The sequence below is a fragment of the Rhinolophus ferrumequinum genome, chromosome 10 (genome assembly GCF_004115265.2).
Source record: "Rhinolophus ferrumequinum isolate MPI-CBG mRhiFer1 chromosome 10, mRhiFer1_v1.p, whole genome shotgun sequence".
Taxonomy (NCBI): domain Eukaryota; kingdom Metazoa; phylum Chordata; class Mammalia; order Chiroptera; family Rhinolophidae; genus Rhinolophus; species Rhinolophus ferrumequinum.
The window spans coordinates 55,516,778-55,539,945 of NC_046293.1; the positions used below are offsets into that span (position 1 = coordinate 55,516,778).

Genomic DNA, 23,168 nt, shown 5'->3' on the forward strand with positions numbered 1-23,168 from the left:
GCAGATTCCTTGCGCCCCACCCTACCCCCTTGTGCAGTTTCCGGGCCCCAGGTAAGGCTATTCTGGAGGAAAGAACAGCAGTTGGCCCCGCCCACCTTTTTACTAATGTAACTTATCTGCATAAGCCCAAGCCAGGAACCCTATTGGCTGGCTCAGCTGAGGGTGACGTAATTGGGACGTACTAAGAGTAGGGTTGGGCCGGGAGTCGGAGCCATTACTGCAGGAAAAGGTCCGGCAGAGCTGAGCAGTCAAGATGGTGGGTTCCAGGGCCTGGGAGGATGAGCGGGGTTCGGGGCGAAAAGCGGGGAGCCGGGGACATGGGTTGAGGAGAAGGCAGAGTAGGGGGGAAACGGAACTTGAGGGCCTGGAAGTTGGAGGCGGGATTGGGAAGTCTGGGGTCCTGTCCTGGGAAGCGAGTCTCCGGCATAGAAAAGGACTTTGAGGTTCAGTTTGTGGGACTGGGATAGACGCTTGGGGAATCTGAGTTCAGATGTTGACTGCTCCCCTCTTCTCTGAGCAGTGTGACTTCACCGAGGACCAGACCGCAGGTAGGTATCAGACCCCTACGGAGGTCACGCTTAGGGAGAGGGGACACCCCCTCTGGCACCTATCCCCTCACCGCAACCTGTCATCTCTTCAGCACCCCCAGGGGAATACCTCCCGGATTCTCTTCTCTCTCCTGGAGCCTCCATTTTCTTTTCTCACTCTGTCTTCCTCCCTCCCCTTCCACTCTAGATCTGAGCCCCAAGCACTGGGTGAGTTTTAGGTGGTGTGGGTACGTGAACCAACTTGCTCACCTAATGCTTGCTGTGTGTGGGGTTTGAGGAGGGTGTGTGAAGCTGCTTGTGCACCTCCGTGCCTTAATCAGCTTCTTCTGTCCTGTGACAACTCCCCTGCCCCCAGCTTGGAACTGTGAAGATTGTAAAAAGCAGTGACCTGGTATTTTGTAAAAGTAGGGGCAGGGGAGTTTGCTGAGGATGCTCTTTGTAGCTGTTCCCACTGAACCGGAGGGGTGGGAACTGGCAGGCTGGGATGACCCCAGTCCCAGGCTGCTGCTCCCACTTCCTTATAAGGACAGGACCCAGACAGGGCGGTGGCAAATTCCTGCCCTGAGTAGCGTAGTGCGCTGGCTGGGCAGCCTTGCTGCAGGCCGAGGGGGTGTGTAACTGGATGTTACTACTATGCCTCGAGGGGAGGAAGGCTGTCTCTGTATGACATCTGAGTTGGGAGGGACGGACACTGGATCCCTCTTAGTGGCCTTGAGTTTACAGTGGTCTAAATATCTGGTTTCCTTAGCATGATCAAAGTTGATTGGGCAGTGGAAGCGTTGAGGGAGGGCTGGGGTTAGCCCCCAGGTGCCAAGTGCTGATGTTTATCTGAATCCTCAGAGTTCAAGGAGGCTTTCCAGCTGTTTGACCGAACAGGAGATGGCAAGATCCTGTACAGCCAGTGTGGGGACGTGATGAGGGCCCTGGGCCAGAACCCCACCAACGCCGAGGTGCTCAAAGTCCTGGGGAACCCCAAGAGTGATGGTGAGGGTCCTCAAGAACAACTCCTCAGTGTGGTAGGAGTTGTTCTTCAGCGCCGAGCTTCCCTTTACCTTCTTAGGCCCCAAACTCAAGCAGGTCTTGTCTCAACTAGCAAATCCCATGGATTTCCTCTGCTTTGAGTGGGAGCCTTCTATTCAGTTGTGATCCCTGTCATCACCTCAGTTCTGAGAACTCGGTGTGACTTTCTGTCTGCCCCCTTTATGGCAGAGATGAATGTGAAGGTGTTGGACTTTGAGCACTTCCTGCCCATGCTGCAGACAGTGGCCAAGAACAAGGACCAGGGCACCTATGAGGACTATGTCGAAGGCCTTAGGGTATTTGACAAGGAAGGGAACGGCACTGTCATGGGTGCCGAGATCCGGCATGTTCTCGTCACACTGGGTAAGGCTCTGCCCTTGCTTCTTGAGCTGAGGTGCCACCCTATACCTCACCTGTCACCCAGTTCCCCAAATGCTCTTTCCCTCTTCAGGTGAGAAGATGACAGAGGAAGAAGTAGAGATGCTGGTGGCAGGGCACGAGGACAGCAATGGTTGTATCAACTACGAAGGTGAGGGACGAATTGGGATGCTGGTGGAGGAAGCAGCCGTCCGGGGCAGGTCAAGCACAGCATCTGAGGCTTTTCCTGTCCTTGGACTTGGGCTCCAAAAAGTGCCAGGAGACAAGGGGCAGGGCCCAGCCTAGCCCAGCCCAGGAGCGGGAGGCTGGGGGGTGTGACAGGAAAGGAAGGGGCAAGGTGGTGTGAAGGGTGGGGAAGGAATGGGAAGTCAGATCCATGGGATGTCTGCGCCCCACCGCCGGACCCCTTCACCCCGTGTGTGTCCTGTCTTCACCATTGATGTCTCTTCCTTCCTGCAGCGTTTGTGAGGCATATCCTGTCGGGGTGACGGGCCGTGGGGCGGGTACGGCTCCTCCCAGCCTCCCCTACTCTAGTTGACCTCCCCAGTGTTTTTCTTCCCAACCTTTGCTCTCTGGCCCCTGCCCTTCCCCTACTACCATCTGACTTCCTCCTGGCATGTTTTCTGCATGGAGCTGACTGGGGAGAGGAGGGGTTCCTCAAAGAGGAAGACAGCCTGGGGTGTGGTACCTCCTCTCCTACAATGGGCTCTGAAGTCTTACTTACAGAGCCCTGGGTGCTAGTGCCTGGGAACTCACACCAGCCCGTCCCCATCTTGCTTTAGGGTGATCCTTTGGCCCTGGAGCATTGGTGGTTGGCATGGGGGGCGGGGGGTTGCCTGCCCCATTGTGCTGTTGTAGCTGAACAGTCTCTTCCCCTTCCTTCTGCTGGGCAGCTTGGAGGTACCCTAACCCAAAACTCTGTCTTCTCCTGCCAGTGGCTGACAGTAGCTATAGGTGTAGTTGAGAACTTTTCTGCCTCTGCTGTGTTCTTGCTGCTCAGGGTGGGGTGGGGAACTAACAGCTGGTGGGAGGGGAGCTGGGGGCCTAGAGAACTGGTCAGACTCAAGGTGGCTCCTCTGCAAACTGACCCCAAGGTTTGGTTGCTGTGGGCATGTCGTTTCTTTTGCCACCTTCGTGGTCATGAGGTCTCCTGGCCCCTGGTGGACCCTCCCTTGACCCTGCTCCCTAGTTCACCCCTCTGTCCCTTCCACAGAGCTCGTCCGCATGGTGCTGAACGGCTGAAGACATTCCCGGTGTGCCCAGCGCCCTGTGCCTTCCCCTGTGTGAGACTGTACGTAGCCCCGAAGGCTTCCTAGCTTCTCTTGTCACAGCACTTTCCCCAGCTTGTCTCTTGATGTTTGCTATTAGCAATCACCAAATAAACTTGCTCTCTGTGCCCTAAATGCGGTTCTGCTTTCCTTCCTGATCAGAGTGAAGGAGAGATGGAGAGACAGTCCAGGGTCAGTGGACCTGGGGCTGGGGAAAGGCCTATAGGAGCCACCTTTGCCTTACTGAAATGCTGACCCCATTCATTGGTGCTACAAAGGCCACCCCTGGGGGATGAGGAAAGCCGTAAATCCCTGCAAGACCATGGCTGGCCACCGTTGTTCCGGCCCACATCAGGCTGAGCCTTCTCTTAGTCCTCTAGCTCCTTAAACACAGCCAGCACCCTCCCAAGCACTGCAGACCTTTTGTGAGAGAGGCCTGGAGTGTTTATTAGTGCTAAAGTCAGGCCATATTAGCACTGCCTGAGCCTGTCTCACCCCAGCAGGGCGAGGGGCCAATAATAACATACTTCCCTTCTCCCTGCCGAATAAGGGAAGAAAACTACTACTGGAAAGATTAATATACAAGACCTCCAAGATTGTGAGAGCCTCTGCCCAGCTCCTACTCCAGTGCAGCCCTGACAGCTGTGCTGCCTTTAGCCCGCCGTGGAGAGGACACACCGGTGTCCGTCCAAGGGCGCCATCCGCGGGTGCCTCCCCAGCCCAAGTGAATGCCCCTGGGAAGGACTCCAAGAAGGCTGCCCCTAGCCCGATCCCCCTACCTGCCAGCCCCAGGTCAGAGAACACAGAAGGCATCCACAAGATAAAACTGAAAGCAAATTAATTTATAAAAAAAAAAAAAAAAAAAAAAAAAAAATTTACAGAAAACTTTTGAACAGAAGAAAGGTGCCAAGACGCAGAGGAAGAGAAACATGGGGACATGAGGAACAAAGGGTCTGGTGGGAGGGACCAGGAATTGGTGGAGAGCCTGGAATCACATCTGCCTGGATAAGAGCTGGTACCAGAGGCACCGGAACGGGAGCAGCGCTGAGCTGCCAGCCCTTGGTTGGGTACTCCTGCCTCCCCTGCCTCCAAATCCCAGGGAATCCCTAGCTACCAGTCAAGGTTTTGATGGTCCTGGTGGGAAAGGAAAGAGATTAGGGGGGTGATCCACCAAGTCATAAGAAGGAGGTGCTTAAGTGCTTTTTGAAAATTTCAGGTTTTTAAAACTTCCATCCTCTTCTAGCTGCCCTCTCCATGTCTTCTAGGAACCCCCTGATAGAACCCAGGGAGGAAAAAGAAGAGCCCCGAATGCCCTGTCCTTTATTACCTCGCACAGGAATCCCAAAAAATGTTTCCCCACCAAATGCACATATGCTGACATCAACTAGGCTGGTGACTTAAAAACAAAATCGACAGTCAGAGGGAAAGGGGTCATTGGCTAGCTGGGGTGGCCTAAAACAGCAATACTGAGGAAGCAGAAGCAGATTAGTAGGAATAAACGGGGTGGGGTAGCTGAGGGGGTTCTGAGTTGACTCGCTAACAAGGGGCTAGAGGAACCAGGTTCTGCACCCTATTCTATCCCCAGAGCTCTTCCCAGAACCTTAATTTCCTTTTCCTAAAATTGTCACCTCCCTCCTCCAAAAAAATGTAAAAGTTGGATTTTTTTAGTGGGTGGAGGGAGCTCCAATGTGGCTTTAAAAAAAAAAAATCTACTTCCTTTAGAAGGGCTTCATTTTTTTCATCCATAAAAAACGCAGTAGTTTTGAGGGGGTGTACCCTTAGAAGTGGTTAATTAGAGCCTTGTATAAACACCTTCCCCCAGCCTTTCCTTTGAGGGCAGCATCCCCGTCCTATCCTCTCCCAGACATGAGCACTTTTAAACAGAAGTCCTCGAATAATCCGATAGAAAAATGCGTGCCCCTGACAGGCACGGTGGGGGCTTTGGAGGGGCAGGAGGAGCTTTCCTTACGTAGTGATGAACTCCAGGCTGGGGAAGGGTTCCAGTGGTGGGGGGAGGGCTGTTCCTGGAACCTTGACCTCCATGGGGGGTGAGGGAGAGATGTCTGGCGGGCTCCTCACTGTGGAGGTGGCACAGGGGTCACTGTGCCTGGGCTCGGGGCTGTGGGGTCTGAAGGCAGAGGGGTGCCTGGGTCTGTGGAGAAAAGGAAGATGAATCAGTGAGGGTGAGCAGGAGGTGGCTGCAGACCCAGGCTACCACGGGCGAACAGAACCGGGCATGGCATGCAATGGGTGGGTGGATGGATGAGGCACCCACAATCTACAACCTTCCCCAATACCCTCACCCACCTCACACTGGGAAAACTGATACACACCAAATTATCCCCTTGGCCCGAAGGGAACTCTCTAAATGGGGCATTTGAGTGTGATGGGGACAAGCAGAGGGGAAGGATGCCAAGCATCATGCAAACAGGTAGCTGTTTCTCAAGTTTACAACTGAGATGCTCTGTGCCACAGGACTCTTCCATGACCCACCAGTGAAAGGCCCCGTCCTCCCAGAGGTGGCAGCTGCCAGGCTGGGGAAGGGTGGGGGACAGCCAAAGAGGCCTTTCCTCCTATATTCTAATTTTGCCAGAGTGCTCAAAAAGGATCATGGGAGCTCTGGTACCCAAGCCCTTCCCCACCTGACCTCCATCCCTCCATATGGACCCGTCTTCCCTCACCCTTCTCCCCTCCAGGACCCTTCTCACCTGGCAGTGGGCTGGCACTGGGCAGGAGGTTGCCCTGAACAGCTGCCACAATGGCAGGGCTCTGGGCTGCGGCGGATCCGAGCCCCGGCCCGAGAGGCAAGGAAGATGGCATGGTGGTGGTCGCCGGCAGGTTAGGATGTAGAGGGTTCGCCATGGACACAGGCAGGTTAGGTGGGGGGAGAGTGCCCGGGGCGAATGGGAGATGGTGATGATGCCCATGCAGGTTAGGAGGAGGGGGGAGGTTAATACTGATGGAGTCGGCTAGACTACCAAATGGGATGATGGATGGAGCAGGAGGAGGAGGAGGAGGCGGCATGCCGAAAGGCAAACCCAAAGGAGCATTACCCGCCACGCCTGGGTGCCCGCTGCCTGGCACTGCCCCTGGCATCATTGAGGGAGGAGTTTGTTGGTTGGGGAACGGTGAGGGGCCTGGGAATGAAGAGGAAAGATCAAGAAGGTTAGAGGCAGAAAATCTCACTCCAACTCCCTTTCATAGCGAGGATAATCTAGTGACTCCTGGGCACCACGTTTCCTTTTCCCGAAACTAGAATCAGTGGTAAATCCCTGGAACAAAATTCCAAAGATCTGGATTTGGGGAGGGGTCCCTGCTGGCTTAGGAATATAACAGAGGTGGGCCCATCTGTAGAAACGGAGGCCGATCCTCATCTCTAGGCCTCTTGTGTACCCCATTCAAGGGGGACGGAACATGCACCTGGAACCCTCTAGGCAGCAAGAGTTCCAGAACCCATCACTTACCATGGGGTCCAGGGGGTGGTACCCCTGGTGGGACTGCCCCAGGCTGGGGGGCTCCGGCTGGTTGCTGCTGCTGTGGCCCTGCAGTTGGCCCTGCCTGCCCAATCTGTTCAGAGGGGCCCAAGCTTCCAGGAGGGGCCCCACTGCCAGCAGGAGCAGGGGCCACCGAGGCTGGAGCCATAGCCAAGCTGTGGACGGTAGGTGGCCCAGCAGCACCTGTAGGTGGGACAGGCTGGGAGCCTGGGGGCAGGGCTGGCGGTGGCTGCTGCTGCTGCTGGTGCATTTGTTGGAAGTGCTGCTGCCGGGCCCTCATCTCTGCGTACTTCAGCTGCTCCATGTGGAAGGCTTGTCGGTCGGCCAGGAGCTGCTGCCTCTGATACTCCAGCTGCCAGTGCCAATTGAGTACTGTTACCCGTGTTCAGAGGATCCTGAAGGCAAATGCCTTGCCCCTGCTTTGTCTGCCGACACACCCAGCCTCTCATTCTGGTGGTTCCCCACATCAAATCCAAATCACGTGCTTGGGCATCTCATCCTCCCCGCCTTCCCCTCATCTTCCAGCTGCCCACGTGGCTGCTCTCTCATTGCAATGGAGCTAATCTGGGGGGCAGCTCTTGCTCATTTCAGCTCCAAAGCTTTGAACTTGTCATTAATTTAATTTGAAAACCCTTCCAGTCCTCTTGTCATGTTCTTTTCTTCCTTAAAAATTGGCCAAAACCTCACCACTCTTAGGAAGCGAACCCAGATCAACTCACTAGGCTCTGAGCTTTTGCCCCTTATTCTGTTATCTCCTCAGAACTTACATACTTGATTTGAAATCTCTTACTTTGAATTTGTCAGATACTTTAAGCATTAACTGTTTTTATGTCTCCAATTAAAATATAAGTTCTCTGAGGCCAAGGTCCCCATCTTCTATTTGTTTTCACACCTCAAAGTGGTCCACTCCTTGCTCGTCTCATCCTCTTTCCAAGTTCACCTCCTAGATCCAAAGCCTCTACCCCTTCATCATCCCTTAAACCCATCCCATCACTCAACATGTATTTATTGACAGTCTACTGTGAGCCAACACTGGTCAAGGACCTGCAGATGCAGCAATCAACAACCGACTAGGATCTCTGCCCGATGGAGGAGCTGACACTGTGGGGCCTGAGTCTCCACGCTTCACCTGTGGGCCACTTGTCTTGAACAGCGTGGGGCCAGCTCCTCCTGCCTGGCCTGGGCTGCTCCACTCTGCTCTGAAGCCCTGTCCGTTTCATGCTCTCTGCTCTGCTGCTCCTCACTTCCCTGTTGCCCCATCCTCAACTGAGGTACAGCTCAGCATCAAGGTGGGGTCCCTGGACTTCCCTGACCCCCTAGGGGATGTTACTCACTGCTTCTCGCTCCCGGTCCATGATCGTCTCCAGCTCCTCAAAGTGCCGGAGTTTGATCTCCAACTTTTTCATCTGGGTCTCCACCAGCAGGGCCACCAGAGATTTGATCTTCCTCTCCTCAACGGCAGCCAAGTGCTAGGGAAGGACGGATGGGACAGTGTGTCAGTGGGAGGACCCAGCTGAAGACATTCTGGGGCAGAGAAAGGTAGGCTGGAGGCTGGCAGGTTTTAAGAAAGAACTTGCTGTGGTCACAACCCAGAGAGTAGCACAGGCTTGATATTTTTAAAAGAATATGAAGAAAAAGAAAGCACGGCAAAGGATAAGACAAGGTCAAATAATCAGAGGGTGAAAAACAGGCCCAATGGTAAAAGCCTGGGGTAAGAGCAGCCATGACCAACTCTCCCTCTCAGGATCAAAAGAAAAAAGAAACAGCCAGTATTATTCAAGGCATGAACAAGGAAGGACTTCCTCCAGGGAAAATGAGATCAGAAAAGGGGGCATCTCCTTCCTGAGGTCTTCTGAGTCTCTGGCCCTCACCTTGGCCTTCACGGCAGCAGCAGCCAGGGCAGCAGCAGCAGCAGTGGAGAGATTGCCCTCACCGATGTCCCGCTCCACCTTGGTCTTCCTTTCCCCCTCTGACTCCACCACTTCCTTCAGCACTTCCTCCTGCCCCTCCTTTGGCTCCTTCTCCTTCTCAGTGTCAACTGGGCCAGGGAACAGGGCTGTTAGTCCTACAGCTTTCCTTCTCTCTCCTGGACTTCAACCACCCTGCTGGGAGGCTCACCTATGGGGTCCCCATCGCTCTTCTCTGACTCCTTCTCGCTGTCACCTTCTTTCCCTTTCTCTTCATCCTTTTTGGGAGCCTCACTGGTCTTCTCCTTTGCTTCTTCCTCTACAGCCCCAACTCCTTCTCGGGGTTCCTGAAGTCCCAGGGAAAGAAAAATAGATACCAGTGTGGGTGGTTTCTCACACAAAGGGACCAGACTGGGAAGTGAATTTACACCTCTTACTTGGGAGGTGGTCTGGCTCCAGGAGAAGCCCCCACCCAAGCCCAGGCCGTGTCTGCCTGAACTGGACAAAGCCAGTTCCCCATTAGCACGGTGCCACGCCTGCCCTCCGCCCTCCCAGCCCAGGTCAATCTCACTGTACCTTGGGCTCCTTCTTCTCCTCTGTGGCCTGGCCCTCTGCTCGCGTCTCGTCAGTCCCACTCTCCTCTGGGCCCATGGGAAGAGGAAATGGGAAATGACTGATACGGAGTCTGTCTCTACAATACTGTTCCCATAGCCCCTTCTCCTGGCCGAAATCTTAGTGAGAGGACCAACAGGGAGCCATAGTCCCTAAGGTAAAGTCCTAGGGGAAAAAAGCCACACCGATCTGCCATTCATCTTGTGTTCTGAGGCCAACCTGAGGCAGCAATGGCACAGGGCGGCCCGGTGCCTCTGGTTCTTGGTGGAAGGGGAGAAATCTAGGCACTTGCCAGGCCTTACCAATCCGCTCAGGCTCATCAGAGGTGGTTCCGGCAATGCCACTGCTTTCCAGACCGAAGGCTGGGTCTGCCTTGCCTGTCACTTTGGCTGCTTCTTCCACTTTTCGAACATGCGCCTCCACCAAGGCTGTGGGTACCTCTTCCTTCATTTTGGAGAACTCTTCTGCAAGATCCAGAGGGGATGAGGCTAGGAGTGGGGGGCAGGGAGGCAGTTCTGGCTACCCCAAGTGAAAGCCCATCTCTTCATCTAGACCAGCGCGGAGCTAGACAGGTGCCTGAGCTGATGCCAGCAGAAGACAAGGTCAGTAGGGCAGCCAAACTTGGGGTTTCAAGGTCTGAGTAAACTCGCCCTTCAAACACAAAATAAGAAGGCCAGGACCCCTCCACATTACCTAAGGCCGACTTTGCAGCAGCAGAGGCGACTCGAGGATCGACAACAGAAGCCAGGAAGGCAACAGTGCTCATAACAGGGTTGCCTGACTGACTGAAGGGGATGGGCTGGTAGGCCAGGGGGCCCAGAGAGGCCTCTGAGTCCTCCAGGTATGGGTCTTCAATGGGAAGACGAAGGAAATGCAAGATGCACTCGTCCTGCGTGCGGCTTCCCACGTGTTCTGATACTTTGTTCCAGTCATCTTTGTACATTTCCAGTGCCTGGTGGTGGTGGTGGAGACACAACTTTGCTTATTTAGCCACTTTCCTTACAGGTCAACTCCCCCCATTCTACTAAGGGTAGCTGCCTTCAAAGCTCTCTGTGTTGTGGTTATTTGTGCACTCTGCTGGGTCCAAGGGAACTTCCAAGAAGCACTAAGAAAGGGTATAGAGTTAAGGAAATGGCCCAAATCCATGGCCTGGAGCTGTTCCCTGGTGTAGGTGCGACAGGCACTCTCCCCACTGACGAGTACGTCTGGCTCCCTGGCCACTTCTGTTTTCAAAGAACTCTCCTTTCCTTGCCCCAGTTACCTCCAGGAGTAGCAGGGTCTCCTGTTCTGTCCACTCTCGAGTGGCACTGGCCGCAGCTTTGCTCTGCAGGGGAAACACAGGCGGGTCAGAGACAGGAGCCTGTGACCTCTGAGGAGTGAAGGCGCTCTAGCCCGAGTCAGCCCACATCTCCATACCTTGGAGGGGACGTTCTTCTTTGTGTACATGTCTGTGCGCAGCCCAAAGTTCTGCATGTCTGTCGGTTTCTCTTTGCCTTTGTCAGGGAAGTTGAGCATTTGTTGTGAAGCAGAGGTCTGCTATTTGTGGAGGGAAAAAAAGAGGTGAGTACAAGTGACCACCAGGAGCCAGGGGCAGACAGAAAGAGAAAACAGACAGAAGGAGCTTCCTTCCCAAAGCCAGGGAAACCCCTGGGAGCGACTTCCTCCCTCACTGCTGTAGCTCCTCTGCTCTCATGTCTCCTCTTCCCAGCCAGGGGCCCCCCAATAAAGGGGCAAATAAGAAGCCCAGCGGGGTCTACACCCCACCTACCAGCTCTGGCTTGCCCTTAGCGGTCTCTGGCACCAGGTCATCCAGCTCTTTGCCCTTTCGCCCAGCCTTGGTATCAGCATCAACCTGGCGGCCCTGGGGGACAGAGCTTGGCGTCATGGAGGCTGGGCAGGAAATGACCAGGCCAAGGCCCTAGAGGCTTCAAGACCAAATGCTGGGTGGCCACAAGCTCTGGGGGTACTCATGCCACTGTTCCATGTTCACTTAATGATTCATTAGCTCTGTAGTTGGCATGATATCCATTTGTATTCACATATATCTTTACAGGTTCTCTTAGGAGCTGGACATTTAGATTCTAATCCTAGATTTAGTACTCAGTGACCTTGGGCAAGCCACATAACCTTTCTCCTCTTAATTTTTGTAATGTATGAAATGGAAGTGGAAAAATGGAAGTGATAATAATTATGAGGCAAAAATGAAAAAATGTTGGAAATATGACAAAGTTAAAAATTTTCATGCAACTTAATTTTAAGCCATTTTTCTCTATCTGTTCCATCCCCTACATTAGTCTGTCTGCTCCTTGAGGACAAGGAGCGTCTCTTCTTCCTCAGCAAGTCCTCGAAGTCTTAGGGACAGAAGCTAAGAGAGGGTGCTAAACACCCAGGGCTGATTCCTGTCGCCCTTTGCATCCCATGGAAAAGGAAAAAGCCTCAAAACACTCCTGAACCATTACCCTAAAAAAACAGAAAAAGAAAAGTCCAAAGAAGCCCAATTTTACCCAACCCCACCCTGTCCCCACAGCCCCTCACCCTACCTGTGGGGTCTTGGGCTGCAGAGGGACCAGCCCTGAGGGCGTGTCCGCCAAGACGTGGAAGTGAGAGGTGGGTGGAGGCCCCATGGGGGTTGGCCGGCTCTCAGCATCCACCTGGTAGTTAATAAGACCCCACTGTTCTAGGAAGGCGTGGACTCTGTGCGGACAGGAGCCAAGACAGGGTCACATGATGGTCAGAAAGGTGCGTGAGGAGGAGGGTAGGGGCAGAGGGGGAGGCCTGAAGCTACCTCTCCCAGGCCCTCTTCTCTCTGCTCATTCTACTGCCTGGGAAATCTCATCTCCCACCACATACATGCCAGTGACATCCACGTCTACATCCCCAGCTGGGACCTCTCTCCGTATCCACCCACCTACTAAATATCTCTTCTTGGACAGTCAGTAAAATCGAATCAGTATCCTTCATCTACAGACGTGCTTTCTTTCTTCCACACTTCAGGAAGTGCCACTGCCATTTCCTCAACGTCACTCATACCCTGAACCCGAACTTCACCTTTCTCTACAGGTGTTTTTCCTACTCATTCCCCTATGTTCCTTTCTGGCATCTCTACTTCTGCCAAGAGGTATCTGTGGGCAGACATCCCAACATCCCCCCTCCTCTCAGCTGCAAGACCCACCTCATGATGGCACAGACATCACCCGCCAGGTTCCTGCGGCAGGCGGTGGAGGTGAGGTACTCTTGGGGGTTCAGCCGGTAAGTGTCAATCATGAAGTTTCGATAAGCCAGGTAGCTTAGAAGAAAGAGATGAACAATGAGGTAGAAAAATACGTATCTGTTGAGGGCTGAATAGTAGGAAAAACGATAAAGAAAAAAGTGCACCATTCGACTCAATAAACAATATGGGTCTACTATGTACTAGGTGGCGTTTTCAGTTAAATGAATTATGTCCTTGGCTGTACTTGGGGATGTTTCATCCAACTTTTAAACAAGGAATCAAAAGGTTAAAAAAGGAGCCCTTATTTCCAAATGTAGATGTTAAAAGGAAGCCCATATCCATGTATCCACTAGTTGTTAGCATGACATGGTATAAAGGGAATGTTTCAAAGGTGGAAAGATCTAAGGTCAAATCCCAGTTCTACCGTGGCCTTGGGCAAGTTACTTAAATTTTTGGATCTCAGTTTCCTAATCTGTAAAATGGAGTGTCTGTTGAGGATTAAAAAGGTCTGTGAAGACCTAGTGCAATGCCAGGCATGTTGCAGGCACTCAAAAAACGGTAGTTTTTGTGTGGTATAAAGTTTGAGACCATGAGTCAGACCAATGGATTCAGATCTCGGCTTTACCACTTACTAGCTGTGACCTTAAGCAAGCGACTTACCCCCTTCAGTGAACTGAAGATGACAATAGGACCTACCTCTAAAGCTGATGTGAGATTAAACTAGTCAATGTGTGTAGGACACGTAGGCTAGCACCTGAGAGATAGCAAACCCTCAAGACAATTATCACCATTTCTATTTTATACCAAGAGTGAAAAGTGTAGAAACAGGTCTAGTTCCAACCCAGCCTGCAGATCAATCATGTTGAACTCATGTCACCTGGTCACTACATCCTTTTCCCCGGGAGAGAGCAAGGCTTCTTTATACACACTGCTTTGCCCAGGAAAAAGAGGAGAGAAGCATACCAGGCTACAGGGAAAGAAACATGGTGGGAAGGGAACAGGGCCCCAGAGAGAAGCTGAGGAACAGCTGGCAGCAAGCTCGCTGGGTTCCCAGGGGGCCTTGCCTTAGCACTCAGTCTCACCACCTCATCATGGCTCTGATCCTGGGCCATCCCTAACCAGAGAAGATTGCCACGTCTCATCCAAAGCCAAGCAGGTTTGGCCTGAAGCAAAACACTACAGGAGATGAAGACTTCTGAGCCCCAAGCCCGCACCTTACGTAACACTTCTCTCCAGAGAGCCCACTCTATCCCTTAAGTCATAAACTTGGGTCTTCATCATTTCTGCTCTTGTTTTTCTATCGAAACCTACTCTCAGGGACCAGTCTGGTAATAGCCACTTACATGTCAGTCAAAGCTATTACTTATGCTAGGGATATCTGCATTTTGGACAACACCAGTAATTACGAATTGAAAGGCTTCGTACCCTGTTAAAGGAAACGGAGGGACTAGAGCAGGTACTTGTTTTGTACAGAAGAGCATGTTTACTATCACCGCTGGGTAAATCCTAGAGAGCAAGCCAGCGCAGTCACAGTGCTAGGCTGGCATCACGTCTTGGTAAGCCTCACGTGGTGTCTGGCTCATGCAAGGAGCTCAAGAAATGTTTGCTAACCTGGATGTTGCTGGATCAGGAAGAGTGAATGGGGACAGGGAGAGAAAGGGACTCATGAACTGAGATTTCCTTACATTTCTGGAGTCTTGGACTTGTTCTTGCCGTTGAAGAACTCGGGGAGAGCCCTCCGCTCAATGGCATGAACACTGCAAGAAAGCCAGAGTGGATTCAGAAGGCACTAGTGGAGACATGGGAGCCCCAAAGAGAGGAAAAGCCTAGAAGGTGGGGAGGGCAAACAGTTGGAGACAGCAGGAAGGAATTAGACACTTGCGGAGAACTTCCTGCCAGGGATCCCCTAAAATTGAAGTGTACCTCGGCCCACCTGGCTGAGGAAGAAATAACTTCTTTGGAGACAGAAGGAGGAACAACACATGGACCCCAGGAGTCAGGGACATAAGGACTCAGTGAGAAGTTGGAGCAACTATACCTGTTATAGTCAAACCAGGCCGCGTAGCTGGGAATGATGATGTGGTGGGTCTGTTCAGTCACGTTATCCTCATGCAGGTCCGGGTTCTTAGTCTGCTCCCCCTTGTTCCCCGTACTGTTCTCATCCTCATCCTACGAGTACGGACGCTGCTGGACACTCAGCATTCTCATTTTGCCCCTAGAAACCCTCTGCTTCTCCCACCCCCCAGGAATGTGGGCACTAAAGATGGGTGTGGAATGAACAGTTATGGGCCCCAGGACTCAAAAAGGGTCAGTTTGAGCTACAGGTAGAATTAGTCTAGGGAGGGAAAAGTCTAGGCAGTGCAAAGTTCTGGGAAGAGGGAACTTTATAATCACAAGTCAGAATCACATAGAGAGGGAGGGCCTTTCTAAACTGGCTCCACCTTGCCCGTGGTCTCCATGCTTTCATCCTCCTGTTCATCTGAAAGAGAGAGACAGCAAGATAGAAAGCTGGAGCACGCTAAGGGGCCGAGAAGAGCCCTACTTTCTGCAAAGCCCTGACAGGCTCTGGGAAGGTGGCGGCTGATGTCCCCTCCTTGGGGCTCTGACTGCCTTGCCCGAGGCTCCCGGTCTTACCCAAGTCAGTCATGGTGCCTCCTTTGACTGGGGCTGACTCCGAGTCCTTCTTCGTGTTGACTGCCAGAAGAGAATCATTTTGTCAGACAGGTTTTTTCTAAATTAATCCCTCACCTCTCCGCTGTTAACAGTTCTAGAGGTCTCATTTTCTCCAAAAACTTTCTCCATCTGATCACAAAATGTAGTAACTTCCTGCAGTCACAATCATTTTAGGGCTTGAAACTCACTTGCCACTTTTCCCCCTTTCCCAACCAAAAATTGATTTAACTTTTTTCCTATCAAGAAGCATTTTCTACCCTACGGACATTTGTACATCATCTTGTCTTTGATAGGCCTTTATCTTCATCTGTGTGTCTGTAAGTTCTTAATGGATTGAGATAGCCTAACCAAATCACTCTGTAGAAGAGTGGTTGGATCTTAAATATTTTCGAAAGCAGAGGACACTCAACTGAATTTACATGAAAGCTCAGGAGAAAACATGGATAGAGAAAAGAGCTGCTCCGATGGATAAGAGGGTGGGAGCCAGAACTCCTCTCTCTCAGTGAACCCCTTTACTCCACTCCTGAAATCCACTCCTGGACATTTGGGGCCACTCTGCAGAATACAGACTGTAAACCAGTACTGGAGAGCAGTGGTCTCCAAAGCGGGCTTCTCACATGTGCAAGATGCTCCACTAGAACAGAGGCAGGGAATATCAGAACTTCTCTTTCTATTTGTTTTCTAATCTTATCCTTTACATTTTCCCATTTTTACGTAATGTTTGCATGTGTTTTACAATGCTCCTAAAGGAGTGGTATAACAGTTCATGTATATAATTTGTGTTCAAATACATTTTGCTGACAGGGATGCAAAATCAAAAAGAGTTTAGAGACAACTACTGTCAGGTACAAAGCGGTTCACACCCCAGATATGGATGTGAAGTTAGAGGACTGTCCATGGCGATGACAATAATTTCAATAATCAGCTAAACTGAAGAGAAAGATCTTCTAGAGCTGGGGCCGGGCCTGGGAAATCAGTCCACTCAGGGGGTTTGACAGAATAGGGGCAGGACAGGGAGTGGGGAAGAGCCCAGGAGGTAGGCCTGGCCCATACCTGTTTTGGGCAATGTCACCTCTTCTACATTGGGGACCGGTGAGGGCTCATCCATGTCCTTTGTCAGGTCTTCTTGCTCCTCTTCTCTGTGGCCACGCTTGGACTTGGTGTAAGGTGTTGAGGGACTGGAAAGGAACAAGAAAAGAAAACCCAGTCATCCTTGGACAAGGGGTCCCTGGAAGGAGAAGTTCAAGGGAGAGGAAACAAGAGAGAATCCCAAGGGCAGAGCTAAGCAAAAACAGAAACCAATCACCTCAGAGTAATGGGAAGTGGCCAAGGCTTTCATGTGGAGATTAAGCTCTTTGAGTCTACTAATGGCTGGGACTAGAACTACTGGACAGCTAACGAAGACCTCCTCATCCTCCCTCTCAGGACACCAATAGGACAAGGCCAGGTGGTTATGGGAAGGGATTTATTTGTCCTTCCGTCTTTCAGCGTGGTGTGGAGGGAATGGTGAAGGCAGGCGCCGGTTAGGCGCTGGCATACCCTTTCTTAGCATTTTTCTTCTTAGCTTCTGGGGTTGGTGAAGGAGAGGGGGAGCACTTCCTCTTCTTATAGTTCCCTCCCTTCTTGTCCCGTCGATCTGAATCTGGGCTGTTCACCTGCAGGTTGGAGAATTGGGACAAATGTCAGCCAACGATCTCCAGTGAGACTTGTTCTGAAAGTCATGCTAATGGCTCCAGGAAGAAGAGGAATTTTCACCTCATCTGTCAGTGTCTTGGCTGAAATCTTCTTTCGGCGGGACACAGGGTTTTTATCATCATTTACTTCATAGTCCTCCTCATTCATCCATTCATTGAAGGTATCTGTGTCCAGGATCCACTTTGCATGAACCTAAAGGACAAAGGCAGACTATGCTGGAGAGAAGCCTGGAAGCCACAGTTCTGTCTGGGGACCCTTAACAGAAAAGCCCAAGGGCACAGAAACCTCTGTTTCACCTCCAAAGAGTGGTCTGGTTCTGGCATTCTCGTTGGGGAATGAAGGACAAGAAAAGCTCACCTTCCTAGGTTTCTCAGGAGTTGGAGCATCTTCCACAGATGCTTCAATTTCACTGGCTGGGATCCAGGTGTCGTAACTGCCAAGGGAAATTCAGCGGGAAGTAGAATCAGTGAGATGGAGTTATGGAAAAGGAAAGTGCAAATCTTTTACCTTTTCCATTTACAAAAACTAAATGGTGGTTTTTTGGTATGATTATTTTTCTAGTTAACACTGGGATTCTTTTCATTACAAAGTAATAAAAATAATTACAAAATATCTCAAAAATAAAAAAAGAATGAAAAGGATCACCCTAACACAACTACATGTGACATTTAGTATATATTTTTTCCCAGTACAATTTTGATTTTACATAACTGCAATAATACTGGGGTTATTTTACATCCTACTTTTTAAATATTAATTTAATATTCATACACAAATTATCCATGTTATTTCTGTAAGTTTAAAGTCAGCACAATAGCCCGCTGAGTAGATATACAAATTGGCTGAAATATTTTCCTACTGTTAAATATTTGGATTGTTGCTAATATTTACTTATCAAAAATTATACTGGGATAAAAAAAATTATACTGGGATAACCATTTCACACCTCGTCCAGTAAGCCCAAACCTCCCCAAGACAGAGGATTCGCATAATAGGAAGAAGAACAAATTAACAAACCTAAAAATAACCCCAAAAGATAATAAAATAAAAAGTTAAATTAAAAACAAAAAAAAACCCCAAAATAACTTGCTTTGCTAAATGTTCTAGGGCTTCTCACTCTGGCTCTTATACTTATACCTGCCCTAGGAACCCGTCCTCACCTGTCAGGATAGTAGCCCCAGTGCAAAAGAACCTGCTTATCCCTCTTCATGACTGGTCGTACCCATTCCTCTGGGGATAGAGACAGAGCAGGGAGAAATATAAGCTGAAGGGGTACAAAAAAAAATAACCCTGTGTATGACTCCTGTTGCATGCAGCAGGGGACCCGGAAACAGGAATGTAAAGCGGTAGGAGGATTCAAGGTTGAAAGGAGAGGAGCCCAGGCACAGCATGGGAACTGAGCAGCCCTCCACCTCCTAATCCAAGCCATTCACTGCAGTGGCCAGGAAAAGTCAGTTCTCACCTTCTTCCAGGTTCCCTGGGACAGGATACACAACATGGGAGGCGTTGTTCTTATCCTCAGTGACCGTTCCCTGGATGTCGTAAGAAGAAGCAGGTAAATATGGTCCCCTCTAAATTACTCTGGCGTGTAAATAAACCAAAATAAGATTTAACCACAGATCTGCCTTCCCAATCATATTTTGCCCAGACTGATATTAAAGTTAGTTTGTATTCTCTAAGCACGCACCAGCTGAATGGCAGAGGGAAATAGCTGGGATTGTGCTGATAATGGAGAAAAGTTAAAGAATTAAAAATTGCTACAGATAATCCCTGAATAGATAACCTACACATGGGAAATGTAAAGTTGACCTGTATGTCTCTAGCAATGACCTCTGCTTGTTATTCTAGAGTTCCAAAGACCAAAGATTTCATTTTTCTGAAATCAGCCAATCTCTAGTAGCTCAGTGGAAGTAGATGCCCCCCCGTCCCCCATCCTGCCAGGCCAAGGCAGACTAGGAACAGTGATCTAAACCTATCAAGACTGGGAAATGGGAGGAGCAGATAGCAAAAGAGTGGCTCAAGGCTTCAAGTCTGGTCATTTTTCAAATAGGTAGAGCCACATCTGCAGTAGAAAATATGGCACCTCAGGGCTGCTTATTGAATTGAAAACATCAGGAAAAGTCATGGAGCTTCCAAAACCTCTCCTGTCTCACCCACTCACCTGGTGTCTCTTGATAATGTCCTTTAATTTTCCTAGCAGTTTGGGTTCAATTTCTGGGCACAGAAAAATGTTTGGTCGAGACAGGCAATTATTCTGTGGGGAGAAGAAAGAGAGGGAATGAGATTATGGGGGAGGGTGTTTTGGATTCCTACTGAGGGAAGGAAAATGGATGGCTGAGGTTCATGACTGTTACCTGCACCAAGGACTTCTCAATAGTCATGAACATTTCCACGTTGCGGTCCATGCGTGATGGATTCTGGAAGTCGTAACGCCGCCTTGTGAAGAGGTGATAATCTAGTGAGTGGTATAGCTCAGGTCTGGGGATGACGTTAGGGTATGTGACTTTTTAACATGGGAAATTAGGAGGCAATCCTGCTCACAGCTGGTGACAAAAATCACCAGGGTTTATCGATATCAATTCACTTTGTACTCAGTCCAAAAGGACAAAGGAAAGCTTGAGATGCTAACCTTCCTCTACAATACACACACTGATACACACACATTCACACTCACACTCACTTTGGACACTTATTTTGGCTGTGACTCCAAGCCGTTTTTCTGACCTAGCAAGTCAGGCCTACTGATGTAGCAAAGTAAGAGACTCATAAGGACGTCTACCTATGCTCTCCCACCCCAGAACGACCCCAAGGAATCAAAGGGGGAAATTCCCTCTAAACTAAATGTAAGAAGCATAGAGAGAGGGCATCTCACCATCCCTGGTCACTCTTGAATTTGTAGGCAGCTGCAAGTATGTGGCACAGGGAGCCTCCTGCTTTGAAATCTAGGAAACATTTGATCTACAAAATTGAGACAGGGAAGAAGTATATGACAGTTACATCCACAATTCTCTTGTTACTTAACAACCCTTTCACAAACCCCGTGCCATTGTATCATGTGGCCTGGGAGAGGGGAGAGAAGAAACCAATGTTCACAAAGCCACCTTGTGCCAAGCACTTACTGGGTTACCTCACTGACCATTACAGAAACCCTACAAGGTAGGTATACTAATCCCATCTAAAGATGAAGGAACCGAGACCCAAAAGGTTTAACCCAAGATCACAGAGACACCAATTGGCAGAGCCAGGATTTGAACACAAACCTGTGTAAATTCAAATCTCATATCCTTTTAATCATAACACAATAGTTTCATGCACTGACCTGACACTCTGAGATAATCTGTTGTACAAAGTATTACTAAAACAAAGGGAGTGGTAAGTTGGGGACTAGACCAAGGCAGTAATGCGCTGACCAAGGATAGAGATGCTAAAAACTTTACCCAAATATCAAAAAATCATGAAATTTACAAAACACTCCCTCCCCAGTTTGGAGGATTCCCCCCTTGCTTTTGCACTCACCGGCAGTTTGGTTAACGGTGCGTTGCTGACATGTTTGCCAAAAACTTCTTCCTGAAATTGTAGCAACTGTACAACCAGGCTAGACAGAGACTTGTTGGTGGGTGGTTCAGCTTGTATATACTGGGGAAAAGAGAGAAAGAAAAGAAAAATAGACCCCAGAAAAACTGTCCACCATTTCCCTTATTACTTTCCCAGGAGCTCTGGAAGCATCTGGGGCAGAGAAAATTGTATCTTCTTCCCCCACATGTCAAGTTTCTATAACGAAAATGGTAGAAGGGAGGCCCTCTACGCCCCTCACCAGGAAGTTACAATTCTGCTGCCTCCAGCCCAGGCTACCAGTGTTGGGTGCTGGGGACAAGGGGGGGCCTTGGCTACACCCTGAAATTGGAGTTGCAGGACCCTAACTCTCTAGCCAAAAGCACTGAGGGTTGTAAAATCCTGAAGATTCGACAGGCAATGAAAGCAATACCTCTGAGGCTCTAAGCAAGACAATAGTGTATTTCTTGGGGTAACATTGTGGAAGTCCAAGATTCCCCCTATAATGTGGCCTAATAAGAAAGGTGCACGGAAACGAGGTAGGGAAAACAGACTGAGAGAGGGAGCTTGGGCAAACAGAGAGGGAGCTTGTGCATTCCGCTTCTGCTAGGAACAGGGCACAAATGTCTTTGCAGGTCCTCCTAAACGACAAGGACCAGCTACTACTTAGCCTAGTGGGAAAGAGCAAGACAACACCTGTCTTTTCTGAGGAAACCTTATCTGAGACAAGTAACCCTGGGCCTTCTTAAACATTTCCATAGTATGCTACCTAGCATCCTAGCCTTCTAATTAAAAACTGAGCCAGGACGCTAACTTTCTCTTTGCCTTTTGAACCGTTTCCTGAACCCTAATCACAGAGAAGAGTGCTCTTCTCAGTGCAAGGTGTAAAGAGATCCTTGAAGGAAAAGGTAAACGACGAAGCTCAGAGCTTGAAAGCTGAACCAGGTCACAGGCTGTCACTCCCCTAAGGGCCAGAGACTAAGCCCCTAGACTGATCTCCCTTCCAAAAGGTCAAAGGTAGAAGCCTGGGAACCAGAGCCTCAAACTGGGGTGCAGACAAGCCACAGACCCAGCAGCTATTTGTCAGGATCCTGACACCCAGAGAGACCTCTGAGAGCTCATAACCAAGAACAGAGGGGCATTCTCCTAAACCACTCATCACACTTCTGACAGGCTGCAAAGCTGGGCAGGAAGAACTGGGGAGCTGAAGGAAAGCCAGAAACAGAATCCCTCTCAGGGTAGTGAGAAGGAAGTGAGGCAGACCATCTCCAGAGAAAAACCATATGTTTAGATGTTCCTTTCAACAAGGCCTAATGACAAAGACAACACCAGGAAAAGGTTCGGTAAAAAAGATAGGCAAGGCTTCTTGAACTCTTTGTTCACTACCTTATTATCTCCAGTTATGGTGCTGGGGGCTAGAGGTATAAAGAGTGCCCTAGCCTCTGAACCCCCAACCAAGGCAATTCAAGACCAGGTGGAGGGAGACTGCATTGTGCAACTGAGGAATGGTTTAAGAAGGGGTCTCTGCCAAGGAACTCCTATACCCTGGCTCCCAAAGAGGATTTCTTGTCGCTTGGCTGGAGGTGGGGACGAATGGCAGACAGGTGATCTCAGGGTGGGGGCCTTTTTCAGGCAGATGGAGCAGCCAAGGGCCTGCTCTGTGGCTGTTAACCCTCCTGCTTTCATCATCTCTCTCTGAACGTACACAAAGCACCAGGGAGGCCTCAGCCCTGCTGGTACCTGGCTCCGTGAGGGGCTCTGGCGGGCACCGTGGCGGGCACGCTGATTGGGGGGGATCGACACCGGGTCCACCGCTGGCCATCTCTCCCGGAAAAGCCCGGAAGGCGATAGCTCAGGGAAGGGTGGGCTGCTGGCACCGAGACCGGCCGGGGCAGTGAAGAAAAACAAGGGGCAGAGGGCGCAGCATTTCTCCGGAATCCCAGGCCGGAGGGGGGGCCGGTGAGAGGCTGGAGGAGGGGCGCAGGCCGGAGGGCGCGGTGGGGGCTGCTCCCGAGACCGCGGAGGAGGGGCTGCGGGCCGCGGGCCGCCAGAGGGTGGGCAGGATCCCGGGGCGCTGCGGGGCCGCGGTCCCTTTGTCCCGCCCCCGGTCTCTGCGCAGCCTGCCCGCGTACCTTCTTGTAGTTCTTGCCGAGCCAGAGCCGCACGTTGTCGAACTGGGTCACGGTGTCCGCGGCCTCGTAGTACTTCACGTTGGGGCCGCCGTCCTTCTTCCGCACCGCCATCTTCTCGGGCTCGGGCCCCGCCGCCGCCGCCCGCCCCGCTCAGCTCAGCTCCCGCCTCCTCCACCTCCTCCTCCGCCCGCCTCCCGCCGCCTCCCGCCGCCACGGCAGCCGCCTCCCGCCGCCCTGGCCGGCCCCGGCCCGCGCAGCGCCCCCTGCTGGCCGGCAGGGGGCGGCGGCGGCGGAGCGCAGGGCGCAGGACCGACCCTGGCGGCCTCCCCGGCGGCGGCGGCGGAGGGAGCCTTGGCGAGGTGTCTGCTTCCTGGAGGGGGCGCCCACTCTCCTGAGACCGCTCTTGACCTGACGTGGAATCTTCTTCCTTTTTGCCTCTCTGCTCGGGAAGTGGCACCTGTATCTTATCCTAATGGGATGCCCATCGTCTGAGGCATCCCCCACTCCAAGTGGTCGTCACCTTGCACATTCCTAACCCCACGGACCTCCTAATCCCAAGGAATCCCCTTTCCCCAAGATGTTTCGTCCTCGTCCTTCCTTCCAACTCCAGGAGTTCCCAGTTTAAACCCTAAGTTTTCTTCACCTTTAATTCCTTGTCCCAGCACTCCTTTTCACTCC

General features: G+C 51.1%; 2 protein-coding genes across 9 annotated transcripts; one reads left to right on the forward strand and one right to left on the reverse strand.

Moving 5' to 3' along the window:
* The first annotated feature begins 124 nt into the window (after nt 1–124).
* MYL6 (myosin light chain 6) lies at nt 125–3,349 on the forward strand. Of its 2 annotated transcripts, XM_033117162.1 has the most exons (7): nt 125–256; nt 521–548; nt 1,389–1,532; nt 1,758–1,931; nt 2,020–2,097; nt 2,406–2,449; nt 3,160–3,349. In XM_033117162.1, exons 1-6 carry the CDS (start codon nt 254–256, stop codon nt 2,432–2,434), a joined length of 456 nt encoding a protein of 151 aa, XP_032973053.1. In that variant the 5' UTR covers nt 125–253; the 3' UTR covers nt 2,435–2,449; nt 3,160–3,349. The 2 variants fall into 2 exon arrangements, with proteins under 2 accessions (XP_032973053.1, XP_032973052.1); XM_033117161.1 differs by lacking the exon at nt 2,406–2,449 and having other exon boundaries at nt 126–256.
* A 694-nt stretch (nt 3,350–4,043) lies between these two features.
* Nucleotides 4,044–22,705, reverse strand: SMARCC2 (SWI/SNF related, matrix associated, actin dependent regulator of chromatin subfamily c member 2). Of its 7 annotated transcripts, none has more exons than XM_033117140.1 (30): nt 22,491–22,705; nt 20,323–20,442; nt 19,679–19,764; nt 19,161–19,242; nt 18,968–19,060; nt 18,269–18,338; nt 17,967–18,036; nt 17,164–17,239; nt 16,867–16,998; nt 16,651–16,766; nt 16,165–16,289; nt 15,073–15,132; nt 14,880–14,917; nt 14,477–14,607; nt 14,124–14,195; nt 12,400–12,513; nt 11,768–11,921; nt 10,996–11,088; nt 10,644–10,763; nt 10,489–10,551; nt 9,921–10,179; nt 9,530–9,691; nt 9,192–9,256; nt 8,827–8,962; nt 8,580–8,746; nt 8,043–8,177; nt 6,679–7,060; nt 6,268–6,351; nt 5,923–5,988; nt 4,044–5,366 (listed from the first exon to the last, which is right to left on the reverse strand). In XM_033117140.1, exons 1-30 carry the CDS (start codon nt 22,599–22,601, stop codon nt 5,290–5,292), a joined length of 3,459 nt encoding a protein of 1,152 aa, XP_032973031.1. In that variant the 5' UTR covers nt 22,602–22,705; the 3' UTR covers nt 4,044–5,289. The 7 variants fall into 7 exon arrangements, with proteins under 7 accessions (XP_032973031.1, XP_032973027.1, XP_032973028.1 ...); XM_033117141.1 differs by having other exon boundaries at nt 4,080–5,366; nt 10,644–10,760; nt 22,491–22,675; XM_033117136.1 differs by having other exon boundaries at nt 5,923–6,351; nt 22,491–22,675.
* Between the last annotated feature and the right edge of the window lie 463 nt (nt 22,706–23,168).

What these genes read in the sequence shown, in the direction of transcription:
- MYL6 (XM_033117162.1), top strand. An exon ending in GGGGAACCCCAAGAGTGATG is followed by an intron (nt 1,533 to 1,757) that starts GTGAGGGTCCTC and finishes CCTTTATGGCAG; the next exon opens with AGATGAATGTGAAGGTGTTG. An exon ending in TGGTTGTATCAACTACGAAG is followed by an intron (nt 2,098 to 2,405) that starts GTGAGGGACGAA and finishes TCCTTCCTGCAG; the next exon opens with CGTTTGTGAGGCATATCCTG.
- SMARCC2 (XM_033117136.1), bottom strand. Translation starts at nt 22,601, where the DNA reads ATGGCGGTGCGGAAGAAGGACGGCGGCCCCAACGTGAAGTACTACGAG. An exon ending in CACCGTTAACCAAACTGCCG is followed by an intron (nt 19,765 to 20,322) that starts GTGAGTGCAAAA and finishes TCAATTTTGTAG; the next exon opens with ATCAAATGTTTCCTAGATTT. An exon ending in CTGCTGCCGTGAAGGCCAAG is followed by an intron (nt 8,178 to 8,579) that starts GTGAGGGCCAGA and finishes GTCCTTCCCTAG; the next exon opens with CACTTGGCTGCCGTTGAGGA.